Below are 14408 nucleotides of genomic sequence, written 5' to 3'. Positions count from 1 at the left end.
TCAGATGGATTCAATTTTTCTAGTGTTGTTTATTAAAATGAACACTGTTTTTTCCACTGAAAGGTGTTTGCATTTTTGTCAAAAATCAAATCTGGATTGCCTGGATTTCCATAAAGTAACTCAAATTCATAAAAATCAAAAGGGTGCATTAGTTACATATAATTACATAGATAATTATATGATGCATATAATTACATAGATAATAATAAAATATAGTACAAATTCGTATTCTTTCTATTTTTCCTTTTAGACATTTACAGACAAATATTTAAGACAGCAGTTTAAAAATAATAATTAAAAACCATATTTTTGTGCATATCTGCCATCCTAAAAAAAGAAACATTATTACAAAGGATGGCATGAACAAGTTATGGCAACCAATTAGACACAACTGAGACAAATGGAAGCATTTCTAGAAAGACTCAACATCCCAAATGACACAGACACAAATGTGATGAGCATTAGGTGTTATACACAACTGATGAATCATTGAACCTATTCTTGAAACTAATGATATGATGGCTAATTGAATTTAAATAAATAAACATATATATTTATAATATTTAAACAGACCTATAATTATTAAAGTAATTGGATTAGCAGTTTGAATATCTACACACACACACACACACACACACTACTGGAGACCAGATGGCTCCACTGGTGAATTCTACATCATCATCATCATCATCATTATCATCATCATCATACCAGTCCCTCACAAACTCTTCCAAAAAGTGGTAAAGGAGACAACAAATCTCAAATCACTTTATGAGGAAAGTTTTATCTACTGCCAAAACCAGACCAAAACTAAACATGAGTAGGAAACTATAAATCAATATTCCTCATGAGTACAAAAGAAAATTTTGCAATGAAATATTACAAACAAAATCTAACACATATAAAAAAGGGTAATACACACTGTCCAAATGAAATTTATCCCAGGACTGCATATTTGGTTTAACATCTAGAAATCAAGGTAACACAACATTTAAACTGAACTAAGGACAAAAATACATGAATATCTCAACAGATGCAGAAAAAGCACTTGACCAAATGTAATATCTATTCATGATAAAAACTCTCAACAAATCAGGAAAGAAAGGAACATTCTGAGCTTCATTTTTGCCATTTTATGAATACTCTATAGTTAACATCACACTTAGTGATAGAAAACAGAATGATCTACACCTAAACCAAGAATAAGGCAAGGAGGCCCACGGTAACTATTTATATTTGACAATGTACAGGAAATTCTACACAGTGCAACCAGGACAGAAAAAGAAATAAAAGATATACAGATGGGAAAAGAAGAAGGGAAACAGTATATACTTTCAGAAGACATAGTCTTTTATAGATGGTATTCATAGGTATGAATGATGGGATCAACTTGTCATTTCTGCAAAAATGCCATCGGAGATTTGGATTGAGATTGTATAGACTCTAAAGGTCACATGGGGATAATGACCATCATAATGATATTAAATATTCCAATCTTTAAAATTTTTAAATTCTTTTAGCAGTATTTTATAGTTGTCAGTGTATAAGTATTGTACTTTTCTTTTAAAATGTATTCCTAAGGGATGCCTGGGTAGCTCAGTCTGGTTTTATATATCTTTATTATATGTTTGTGTTTACTTTTATTATGTAATATGTTAATTTATATCATATATTTATTATGTATTTATAAAAGACTATGTCTTCTGAAAGTATATACTGTTTCCCTTCTTCTTTTCCCATCTGTATATCTTTTATTTCTTTTTCTGTCCTGGTTGCACTGTGTAGAATTTCCTGTACATTGTCAAATATAAATAGTTACCGTGGGCCTCCTTGCCTTATTCTTGGTTTAGGTGTAGATCATTCTGTTTTCTATCACTAAGTGTGATGTTAACTATGGAGTATTCATAAAATGGCAAAAATGAAGCTCAGAAGAAGAATAGTTTTCTTTGAACATGCAAAAAAAAAAAAGTGAAGATCTGTGTGTCACATTGAATGTTTACCAATGAGTGACTTCAGACAGAGGAGAATTTTAATAATCAAGTGAACAGGGTAACCCTTTCTGTGGTTACTGTTCAGCTTCTTTGCCAACTATACCAGTCATTGCATAATGGGTTCATGAACAGAGTGGATTTGGGGGACCGACAGCGTTATACATACACTCAGCAACATGGATTTCCACTCACCAAGCCTGACCTGATTACAGCCATTGATTCGTGTCCAAACGCCAGTGGAGGAGACCAGCACTGACACTCACAAACCCATGGATACACACACACACACACACACACACACACACACACACAGATTTATTTCAGGAAATTGGCTATGAGATTGTTGGGGCTGAAAAGTCTAAACTGTATAGGGCAAGCTAGCCTCTTAAAAATCTCAGAAGGAAGCTGTCTTGAGGAAGAATTTCTTCTTTCTCAGGGAAACCTCAGTCTTGCTTTTAAGGCCTTCCAACTGATTGGATAACGCCCATGTTATCAAGCATGATCTTCTTAAAATCAGGGTGTTTTTTTTTTAAGATTTTATTTATTTATTTGAGAGAGAGAAAGCACGAGAGGGGGGAGGGTGAGAGGGAGAAGCAGACTCCCCACTGATCGGGGAGCCCAATGAGGGATTCGATCTTGGGACTCCAGGATCATGACCTGAGCCAAAGGCAGACGCTTAATTGACTGAGCCACCCAGGCCCAAAATCAACTTATTTTAGATGTTAACCACATCTACAAAATATCTTCAGAACAATGCCTAGATTATTGGGTTTTTTTTATTCTTATGTTAATCCCCATACATTACATCATTAGTTTTAGATGAAGTGTTCCATGATTCATTGTTTGTGCATAACACCCAGTGCTCCATGCAGAATGTGCCCTCCTCAATACCCACCACCAGGCTAACCCATCCTCCCACCCCCCTCCCCTCTAGAACCCTCAGTTTGTTTTTCAGAGTCCATCGTCTCTCATGGTTCATCTCCCCTTCCGCCAAATACAAATATTTTAAAAGAAGTAACATGAGAGAGAAGAATTGATGGAAAAAGCCATATTAAACAAACTTGTCAAATGGCTTGTTATAATTAATATTTTTATTATTTTTATCAATGTGATTCCAATTAGACTTTGATATTCTTATCATTGAAGCTGATAACAAAACACGGCATTAGTCATCTCATTATCAGTAACAAGAAAATATACCATTTTTCAGCAGACCTAATTCCTGACTAGAATGTTTTCTGATGGATAGTATTCAGTGAAAGAATGAACATTTTTTTTAAATCACGCTTAACATCAAAAACAGATGTTTCCTTAGGACTCATTGCTAGTGACTTTGTCATTTTAAAACCACAGTGCACTTATTTTATAGTTGAGGAAACTATAACTTGGGCAGATAAAGTGACTTCACATGTTGAGTTCATTTTCACAGATACTACCCAGAGACCAAGCAGGAGAAGGCAATTTATCTTCAGTCGTGGAATTTGTCCTCCTGGGATTTTCTGACCTTCCAAACTTCCAGGGACTTCTATCTGGAATTTTCTTTCTCATCTACTTATTCATCTTAACAGGACATGGTCTTCTCATAATAATTACAAGGGTGGACTCTGTTCTCCAGACACCCATGTATTTTTTTTCTTGCAAATTTTTCCTCACTGGAAATTGGTTACGTGTCTGTCACCCTCCCTAGGATTCTGGTGAACCTTTCTACTCAAGATAGAAACCGCTACGTGGCCATATGTAACCCTCTGCACTAACCAGTAGTCATGAACCACAAGAAGTGCATCCAGTTGGCTGTTGGTGCCTGGCTCGGTGGAGTCCCAGTCCAGATAGGACAAACATGTCAGGTGTTCTCTCTGCCTTTCTGTGGTTCTAATCAAATCAACCCCTTCTTCTGTGACATCCCCCATTGATCAAGCTGGCCTGTGGGGACACTTCACTTAATGAGATGTGTGTCTATGTAGTTGCTACAGTATTTGTCATGATTCCTTTTCCAGTTACACTTGGCTCTTATGTGAAAATCATTTCCACCATCCTAAAGTTGCCCTCAGCCAGGGGCTGGTCTAAAGTCTTCTCTACCTGTTCTTCCCACCTCATTGTTGTGCTTTTATTCTTTGGTTCTATTATTATCACTTATTTAAGACCCAAATCCAAAAGTTACCATTGTATAGACAGATATTAGAGTTTAATATAAATATCTTGAAATTTCAACACCAATGCTACAGTTCCAGCAAGTATAACTTTTTTAATGAAGTGAATTATTTACATAGCAATTTTCTCAATGCCTCTATTACTTCCTTGTTCCTTAGACTGTATATGGGGGGATTAAACAAGGGAGTCACAATAGTGTAGAAAAGAGAAAGCACTTTATCAGTTCCTGCTGAGTGACTGGTTTGGGGTCTTAAATAGGTAATAATGGCTGATCCAAAGAACAATGCCACAACCATAAGATGAGATGAGAAGGTAGAGAAAGCTCTGGCCTGACTTGTGGCTGATGGCAGTTTAAGGACTGTGGAGATGATTTTGCCATAGGAAATAAGTATCAACAGAAAGGGAACCGTAACAATCAACACAGCAACTAGGTAGACCATCATTTCTTTTATTTATTTATTTATTTATTTATTTATTTATTTATTTATTTATTTATTTATTTATTCTTATGTTAATCCCCATACATTACATCATTAGTTTTAGACGTAGTGTTCCATGATTCATTGTTTGTGCATAACACCCAGTGCTCCATGCAGAACGTGCCCTCCTCAATACCCACCACCAGGCTAACCCATCCTCCCACCCCCCTCGCCTCTGGAACCCTCAGTTTGTTTTTCAGAGTCCATCGGGTAGACCATCATTTCATTCACCAATATCTCCCCACAAGCAAGCATGAGTATTAGGGGGATGTCACAGAAGAAGTGGTCAATTTAATTAGAGCCACAAAAGGGCAGAGAGAAAATCTGGAATGTCTGCCCTATCTGGACTGGAATTCCACTGATCCAGGAGCCAGCCACCAGCTGGATACAGACTTTGTGGTTCATGACTAGAGGGTAGTGCAGAGGGTTACAAATGGCCACGTAGTGGTCATAGGCCATCACTGTCAGAAGGAGGCACTCTGTGGCTCCCAACACAAGAATGCAGGACATTTGTGTAACACAGGCGACTAAAGAAATTGTTCTTCTCTGGGTCCGAAAGTTCATGAGCATTCTGGGGAGACTAACCGAAACATAGCAGATTTCCAAAAAGGAAAAATTGACAAGGAAAAAGTACATAGGGATCTGGAGAGGAGGGTCCAATTTTGTTATTAGAAGTATGATGCCATTACTCATCACAATAATGATATAGATGACAAAGAACAATCCAAATAGAAGCCACTGGAGATGGGGAACATCAGCAAAGTCCAAGAGAACAGATTCTATCAATTCAGTTAGATTTTTTTTTTTTTAAAGATTTTATTTATTTGACAGAGAGAGACACAGCGAGAGAGGGAACACAAGCAGGGGGAGTGGGAGAGGGAGAAGCAGGCTTCCCACCGAGCAGGGAGCCCGATGTGGGACTCGATCCCAGGACTCTGGGATCATGACCTGAGCCGAAGGCAGACGCTTAACGACTGGGCCACCCAGGCGCCCTCATTGATACAGTTTTTAAAATAAAAGGATAAGTATTTTGATTTTTAATTCAAAAGAAAAATGCCAAATTACTTCCCAGTAAGGATACAGAATTTATTCCAGAGGATTCAAACAGAAGCACTTCAATGAAAAGGCTATTTACATGGTGTATAACTTTCCTAGATCTACAATAACAAAATATCACAAATTGAATGGCTTATAACAACAAAGACTGGATCTCTCACAGTTCTAGAATCCAGAGTCCAAAATCACAGTGTTGGTAGTCTCTCTTCATTCCTCTAAAAGATCTAAGGGAGACTCATCCTTTGTTTCTTCCAGCTCTTGGTGGCTCTTGATCTGTTTTTGGTTCTTGGTTGTATCACTTCCATCTCTGCCTCCACCTTCACATGACGTTCTTCTCTGTGACTCTATTTTTTAAACTTCCTTTACCTTTCTGTCTGAGGACATTGGTCAAGGGATATAGTGCCCACCTTAAACCAGGATGATCTCATTTCCTTGACTTGATTACATCCACAAAGTCTTTTTTCTTTTTTTCCAAATAAGGCACATTTGCAGATTCTAAACGGACATTTATTTCAGAGGGACCAACATTTCAATGTGCTACACATTCATTTGGATAGTTTATAGTGAAAATTCCAGAAATTTATAATACTAAATAGATATTATCAAAGCAAAACCTGAAGCTACAAGGAGAGGGAATGATGTCACCAGAGTAAAGGGGAAATTTTCAGGATTTGTAGTCTTAAAGCAACATGGACAGTGACAAGAGATAGAAAGAAGGGCAAATGTAAAGAAAATACTAAGATTATCCTGCTTCCGCCATCTTGGCTGTTGCTGGGTTTTGTTATTGGCTAAATTCAATCATAGGTACAAAGAATGGCAGCAAATATATCTGAAGGAATGGGAAGGTTAAAAAAAAAAAAAAGATCACAGCACATGACCCTAATCCTTGGTTATAAGACACACTGAGTTAACTGTCATTGTATTGCTCATGCAAGCTCTTAACTCACTAGTTCACAGTAGAGGACAGATGGATCTTCAAATTAGATTGTTGCAATTGAGATAATTTGTGCTTTGATTATACAGAAGCCCTTAACTTAATCCTATGAAACTAAGGTTCCTTAACATAATATGAAGTTTCTATGATGGCATTAATAATCATTATTGAGGAATAAAACTAGAAGACATTTTTTTCTGTTGCCACTACATGAGGAACATATAAGCAAATTCTGTAAATTCAAGTATTTGAGTCATGTTAATAACTTTGTTAGTAGTTTTCTCAGTGCTACCATGATGTCTTTGTTCCTCAGAGTATATACAATGGGATTCAATGTTGGGATCAAAACGGTGTAGAAAAGAGAGATCAACTTCCCAACTCCTTCAGATTGATTTGGCTTGGGTCGTAAATAAGTGATGGTAGCCGTTCCATAGAATAAAACTACAACTATCAGGTGAGAAGAACAGGTAGAGAAGGCTTTAGCTCTCCCTTTGGCTGATGACAATTTCAGAATGCTGTATATAATTTTGCCATAGGAGAAAACAATCAACAGAAATGGAACCATGATGAAGACCACTGCAACTACATAGATTACTATCTCATTCACAAATGTGTCCCCACAAGCAAGCTTGAGTACTGGGGGGATGTCACAGAAGAAATGATTAATTGTGTTAGACCCACAAAAAGGCAGTGAGAAAATCTGGCATGTTTGTCCAATTACAACTGGACATGCACTGATCCAGGACACAGTCACCAGCTGGATACAGACCTTCTGGTTCATGACTAGAGTATAGTGCAGAGGGTTACAAATGGCCACGTAGCGGTCATAGGCCATCACTGTCAGGAGAAGACACTCTGAGCCTCCAAACATAAGGACAAAACACATTTGTGCAGCACAGGCAAAGAAAGAAATATTTCCTTTCTGGGTCAATAGGTCCATGAGCATTCTTGGGATAGTGACTGTTACATAACAGATTTCTAAGAAGGAAAAATTGCTAAGAAAAAAATACATGGGGGTCTGGAGAGCAGAGTCAATTCTTATTATCAATATTATGATGCTATTGCACATCAGGATAGTTAGGTAGATGACTAAAAATACCCCAAAAAGAATCCACTGGAGATTGGGAATATCAGAAAACCCCAAGAGAAAAAATTCCACAATGGTAGTTATATTCAAAATTTCTGTTTTTAATTTGTTCTCCATCCGCAGATATGGTAAATTCAAGATGGTTAATACACTAACATTTTTTGTTTGTTCTAGAGAGAGAGTGCAAGCAGGGTTGGAGGGGAGGGAGAGCAGAGAGAGAGAGAGAGAGAGAGAATCTCAAGCAAGCTCTGCACCAGAGTGGAGCTGACACATGGCTCAATCTCATGACCCTGAGATCATGACCAGAGTCAAAATCAAGGGTCGGAAGCTTAACCAACTGAGCCACCCAGGTGCCCTGATTCATTAACATTTTTGAACCACATTTTTCTCTCCTATTACCTACAATAGATGCATGAATGTATTTATGTAATCTCAAATTATTTCCACCATTACTTTGCTGTTTCTAGGAAATGATATGTGAAACCTCAGAAATGAACTGATGTGCAGTTAAAATCAATTCAAGAAATAAAATCCTAATATATATGTTTTATACTTGCATGTAATAATACTAGAGATAATGAGAAGTGTGCATTGTTATTTACAGCATATTGTGCAGGAAAAATGTGTAGTTATTCACGCCTATTAGAAGTGGAATTGTTTTTCTATTGTTTTTGTCTGGCTTCATCATTTTTTTTCTGTATTGGTTGGCTTATTCCATCTTCTTTCAATTCAAATATTTTCCCTTAAAATTTTGTTCAATTCTTATTCAAAATGAGTTTTAAATTTTCCCATTTATATTCCAAAGAGACTCAATTTCTTAAGCCAATCTTTTGTTCCTGAGGGAATAAATATATGCAATATTATTGTTCTACTTTATGCACCTCTCCCATCACTTCTGCTAAATATTGAAAACATTAATCTCATCATGTTGTTCAATAACCTTCCCTATTAGCACACCCTGTGCAATGCATGATAAATATCAATTAAGCTTTAATCCAATCAAGAAAAATGACCCATTCATCACAATCTTTTTCCATATATTGCTCCTTACTTATGTAAGATTCCATTGCAACCAAATGCAACTCCCTTTCTTTATATTCCTTTTTTTAATTTAACCTATTAAAGTGCAATTTTTATTAAACCTAATTATTATTTATTCTGAACATGCAAATGGTCAGAGCATTAGGATGGGACTAACACACACCCACTGTCTTACTTCACTTAATATTGTCGTCTAGTATTAGACAGTCAATACTGCTTAACAATTCCATTACACTTTATTAATATTTGTTCTCCAACTTTCCAAAACAAATATGTGTTTTCCTACTTCATCAAATCCACTACTTCGATCTCCACCTTATATCCCTGTCAACTGATGTTTTTGCCATAATACTTTGATAAATAAAACTGAGCAAAAAAATTTTTTTAATAAAATAAATAAAACAGCAAATTCTCTCATATCTTCCCATTTCCATTAGAACTAGTTTTCAAAATTATCTTAAGTGAATAATTTTTATTATAAATATAATAATTATTGTTATTTTACATATATCTAATATTACTTTATCATTAAGAAAGGTAAGAACTATATGGATTATGTTAAGTAGTGGGGAGTGCAGGGCAGGCTGCCCCAAAATATGCCACAATGGCATAATGATTATTTTGTATTAAAGTTACTTAAGAAACAGCCAGTGCAAGAACACTCTGATACCCCCTCCTTTTGTCTCCAGAAAGCAGGAAATAAATTTCCTATATGAAAGGAGCTGTAGCAGGATATAGAGAGACATTCTTATCTTCAGAGATAGGGAACTCAGGGTGGAAGAAACCTATTTAAACAAACCTTGTTACTTTTACTAATTACTACCCCAGCCCAAATTCTGTTTGGAATTCCTTTGTCTAAAATGCATAAAAGCAAAATGATCACTTCTTTAGGTCTCAATTTATTTATTGGGTTCTGTGCACACAGAATTAAATTTTCTCTCCTCTTAATCTGTCTCATGTCAGTTTTTCTTAGGCCAGCCAGAAGAATCTTGAGGGATAGAGAAAAAATATTTCCTCCCCAAGAGTAGTTAACTCATTTTCAGATAAAGATCTCAAAATTTTATGCTTTTCTATTTTGCTCTTTGTCTCTTGAGCCTCAAATTTAGAAGTATCCTTAAATAAAATGGTCTAGCAACACAATTATAGCTTACCGTTATGGATTTGCATGAAGCTATCTATGTGAAAGTAGGTGTTTTGTAAACTGTAAATTTTTAAGTTCTTCTTTTGTGTCAGTAATTCACTGTAATTCTAGAGTACTCTTGCTGGCTTCAAACATTAGTTGCTTTTAAATAGGAAGTCATGCTCATCCTGGGGGACATCTCCTCTCGTGTATCATTTTGATTTCCAAGAGACTGCTTCTGTTGAGCAATCATTTGAGTTTATTTTTTAAAACTTTCTCTGTAGATGACCTGCCCTTCTCTTCAGGCCCTTCTTGGCAAAAATCTTCCCCACTATGGGGGGAGTCCCTAGGTGGAGAAATGCCACTTCATTTTCTAGTATTACTTTCAGGAAAAAAAAAGTTTAAAAATCTTTCTATCTGTTAGTTTTCATATCCTTAATAATTGGTGTGGATTTGCTTTTCTTACTTTCATTCTGTAATTCATCCAGATCTAGATCATCCACAACCTTGGGAAAAAATGTGTCACATGTTTTATCAAATGAACATGGTATGCTTGGTTCTTAAATATATTAGGTGGTGAGATCCATTTTCAGAAGTAGAGACCTCTGTTTCTGGATTAAATTTTGTGGAAATTGAAGCATGTCGTGTCTGCTGACAAAAATCGAGATGGTTTTGTGTTATGGCATCTACTCAGGCATCAGGGAAAGTATCTAGCTGATTCAAAATGTAAACTACCTCAAAAATAAGCATTTTAAACAAAATTATTTAAGAAAGAAAGAGAGAGAAAAGAAAAAAGAAACTTTCCTGTCAAAATTATTTTCCTAATTCAGCTACTTCAGGAGGTATGGAGATAGAATTATCATGCGTAAAGTTGTAAACTCAATATCTACTTCTACTTGCAATTATATTTGTTTCTTCCTTCTTGGGGTTCTTTGACTGCCTGTGAAAATTGTGTGCTTCCATTTGTCAAAATAGTGCTTTCTATTTGTCTAGATATTATGTTTCCAAAACGGCCTTTCCTTTCCGTATTTTAAACCTGCTTCTCTTCACTATAGCATGCTTCCTATACATTGGCCCTCTGTACTCTTTATTGTGACTAATTTGATATTGCTGAGGAACTTCCTTCATGTTTATATCCAAATGGGAACTTCATTCATGATTTGCCCCAAATAAGATGTCAGTTACTTACAGGCTAGGCATATTGAATGTCCATCCCCTATTGGAGTAGACTGAGCTAATCCCTATCCTATCCTTAAGACAGAAAACTGAGCGTTTCTTTATTCAATTAAGTTTCACTATCACTAAAAAAATAATAATAATTTAAAAACTGAATGCCTTAGGGGCGCCTGGGTGGCTCAGTTGTTAGGCATCTGCCTTCGGCTCAGGTCATGATGCCAGGGTCCTGGGATCGAGCCCCACATCGGGCTCCCTGCTCTGCGGGAAGCCTGCTTCTCCCTCTCCCACTGCCCCTGCTTGTGTTCCCTCTCTCACTGTGTCTCTCTGTCAAATAAATAAGTAAATAAATCTTAAAATAAAATAAAATAAAATAAAATTAAAATAAAAACTGAATGCCTTAGATATATCAGTGGCTTAACAAATAAAGAAGCATCTTTCACTTCTACTACAGTACAATTTTGCGATTAGTAATTAAGAAACTATGGTTTCTTTCATCTAATGATCCCATTGTCCCCTAGTTTGTTCATCTTTGTAGTTCCTTATTGGACCTTCAGCATTCAGACAGCTGAGGATTAAAGATAGAAGATAAGGAAACCAATACAGTCTTAGGAGCCTCAATACAGAATAGACACATCACTTCTATCTTGTGCTATTGTAGAAACTAATCACATGGTCTAATGTTAATATGAAAAGGCTAGGAAATATTGTTTACTGCAAGTCAAAGAAATGGAAATATATTTGGAGAGCATCAAGTCAGACTCTGCCACAGGGTTCGCTTTCGATCACTAGCAGTGTGCTATAGCATGTAAACCTTTCGATTGAAGTTCTAACATGGCATTTACCTAACAGTAATTATTTGTGGTACATATCTATATTTTAGCATTTTTAAAGATATGCTCATGTCTAATGCAATGTCATATTATTTTTATTCTTAAATTAACATTATTGAGACATAGTTTACATAAAATAAAGTACAACCTTTAAAATACACTCAATGAAATTTAAAATTTGATGAAATCCAACAAGTATATATACATATATAATATATATATATTATATGTATACTTGTGAAGCTATCACCACAATCAAGATACAGAATATTCACATCATCGTGAAACATTCCAATGTACAACCTCACAATCTATTTCCCTTCTATGCCCAACCCCAAGAAATCACAGATCAGATTTCTGTAACTTTAGATCATTCATAATCAGTTAGAAAGAAAAGAGAAAAGAAAAGAAAAGAAAAGAAAAAGAAAAGGAAAGGAAAGGAAAGGAAAGAAAAGAAAAAAAAGAAAAGGAAAGGAAAGGAAAGGAAAGGAAAAAGAAAAGGGCTGACTAGATGAAAAAACAGCTTACAACTAAGGGAGGGAAATCATCCTTTAACTATATGAGAAGACAGTCAAATCCGTTCAGGAAAAAGTAAAGAAATTTTATTTATTTATTTATTTATTTATTTATTTATTTATTTATTTATTTTATTATTATTATTTTTTTTAAAGATTTTATTTATTTGACAGAGAGAGACACGGTGAGAGAGGGAACACAAGCAGGGGGAGTGGGAGAGGGAGAAGCAGGCTTCCTGCGGAGCAGGGAGTCCGATGTGGAGCTGGATCCCAGGACCCTGGGATCATGACCTGAGCCGAAGGCAGACGATTAACGACTGAGCCACCCAGGCACCCCAAGGAAAGAAATTTTAAACTGCATGGAGATTCAGTTTATTAAAAAATAAACATTTCTATGCAGTCACTTGGGAAAACACATTATTTACCCTGATGTGTTCACTCCGAATCAAACCAACTTGCATGCCTGTGAGTTTAAGCAGGTTTGCATTTGGCAACACTATTGTATCTGCAAAAGATGTACTGTATGGTGAATAACATAACATAAAAAAATTATAAAAAAAGATGATAAGCCAACTAAGTATGATCATGTCAGTTATCACTCTCTGACTTAATGAGCCTTAATTTTGATATTGTCATCTATTCTCTTTTTCTTCCACAGCTAATCTGATACCTTCCAAATAGAACTTTTATAGGTTATCTAAATTTTTCTAATGGTTTCAGCAGAAAAATCAGCTTGCTGTGACCATATGCATCACAACCAGAAATGGAAGTTATTTTTTTATTTGTTTTAAATGTTGGAAATTATATGTGACTTGGTTTTAATTATGTCCATTATACACATTTGATTCCTTTATCCAGCACAATTCAGTGGTATCACCAGTGCTGGATCATGAGATTTTTGGTTGGTTATTATGATTTTTGAGGAAAAGGGCAATTGATTTTACTGACTTGGTTTCAGGCCAAAACAAAAGCATGACATTAAAAGAATAAAGAGCATTAGATTTTTGTTTTCATTACCAACAAGATGTGTTCATTAAAGAAAATGAAGACAAGAGGGGGGAAAACTAAAACAACAAAACTGTCTCTCATGTGTGAACATTTGGATGCATCTCTTCCATCTTTTTAATACATAGTTGTTTGATTTAAATCTTATGTGCTGCAGAAAAATTTATGAATTGTCATCCATGTGAATCTATATAAAGCAAACATCCTTGTAACCACTGCTCAAGTCAGCTATAGAAAAATATAAAGGATGTAGCTGCCTCATGTGCCTCTTCCTAATGGGAGCCATTAAATCTGTAGGCATCCCCAAATATTGTCTTTTAACATTACCTAAAAGGACATATACAGTATGTTTATGTTTATGGTTTCTTTTGTTCACTAATAGACTTCATTCGGGTTGTGTATAATTGTGTTTTGTTCATTTTGATAGATCTCTGCTTTTTCTTTGTGTGAAATTTACACAGTTATGTTACAACTTTGATTTGATACAACTAGTGTTTGCTATTATGAAGGATCCTAAAATAAACATTCTTAGAGGGGTCCCCAGCATCCATGTGTATGCAATTCTGCCAGATACATACCTAAGAGTAGGATTCTCTAGATGAAGGCAGACTCTAAATGGGGTAACAATTCATATGCGAGCATCAGATGAGAGTTTCCATGGCTCCACATCTTTAATACATATTCTATGATGTTTTCTTGTTTTTCTTTTATCATTTCATTTTATGTTTTTCATCATGATAAGTACACTCTTTCATACAAGTCCCCTATTTCACCCATCCCCCCACCTACCTCCCCTCTGGTAATCATCAATTTGTACTTTATTAGTTGAAAGCCTGTTTCTTAATTTGTCTCTATCTCTATTTTTCCTTTGCTTATTTGTTTTGTTTATTAAATTCCACCTATTGTGAGATCATATGGTATTTGTCTTTCTCTGACTGACTTATTTTACTTAGCTTAATACACTCCAGTTCCATCCACGTCATTGCAAATGGCAATATTTCATTCTTTTTGATGGCTGAGTAATAT

At 35.6% G+C, this 14408-nt stretch overlaps 2 protein-coding genes and 1 pseudogene across 2 annotated transcripts; 1 reads left to right on the top strand and 2 right to left on the bottom strand.

The window, feature by feature from the left end:
• Positions 1-3399: 3399 nt before the first annotated feature.
• LOC123842628 (olfactory receptor 10AG1-like) lies at positions 3400-4170 on the top strand (annotated as a pseudogene).
• A 76-nt stretch (positions 4171-4246) lies between these two features.
• Positions 4247-5413, bottom strand: LOC123857979 (olfactory receptor 10AG1-like; the record flags this gene model as incomplete). Its single annotated transcript, XM_064576615.1, is given in 2 exon segments — positions 4247-4566; positions 4801-5413. Coding segments are annotated over 2 exon segments (933 nt in total), but the record flags the coding sequence as incomplete, so codon positions are not given.
• A 1448-nt stretch (positions 5414-6861) lies between these two features.
• On the bottom strand, positions 6862-7830 carry LOC123856406 (olfactory receptor 10AG1-like). The gene has a single exon (XM_045892609.1). It carries the CDS (start codon positions 7810-7812, stop codon positions 6862-6864), a length of 951 nt encoding a protein of 316 aa, XP_045748565.1. The 5' UTR covers positions 7813-7830.
• Positions 7831-14408: the final 6578 nt, after the last annotated feature.

Source organism: Mirounga angustirostris, unplaced genomic scaffold (assembly GCF_029215605.1).
Source record: "Mirounga angustirostris isolate CCGP_5_RB_7025 unplaced genomic scaffold, mMirAng1.0.hap1 SCAF_13, whole genome shotgun sequence".
NCBI classification, from domain to species: domain Eukaryota; kingdom Metazoa; phylum Chordata; class Mammalia; order Carnivora; family Phocidae; genus Mirounga; species Mirounga angustirostris.
This window is presented reverse-complemented; position numbering and strand designations above follow the sequence as displayed.

Coding starts and splice junctions, on each gene's coding strand:
- LOC123856406 (XM_045892609.1), bottom strand. CDS start 7,812: ATGGAGAACAAATTAAAAACAGAAATTTTGAATATAACTACCATTGTG.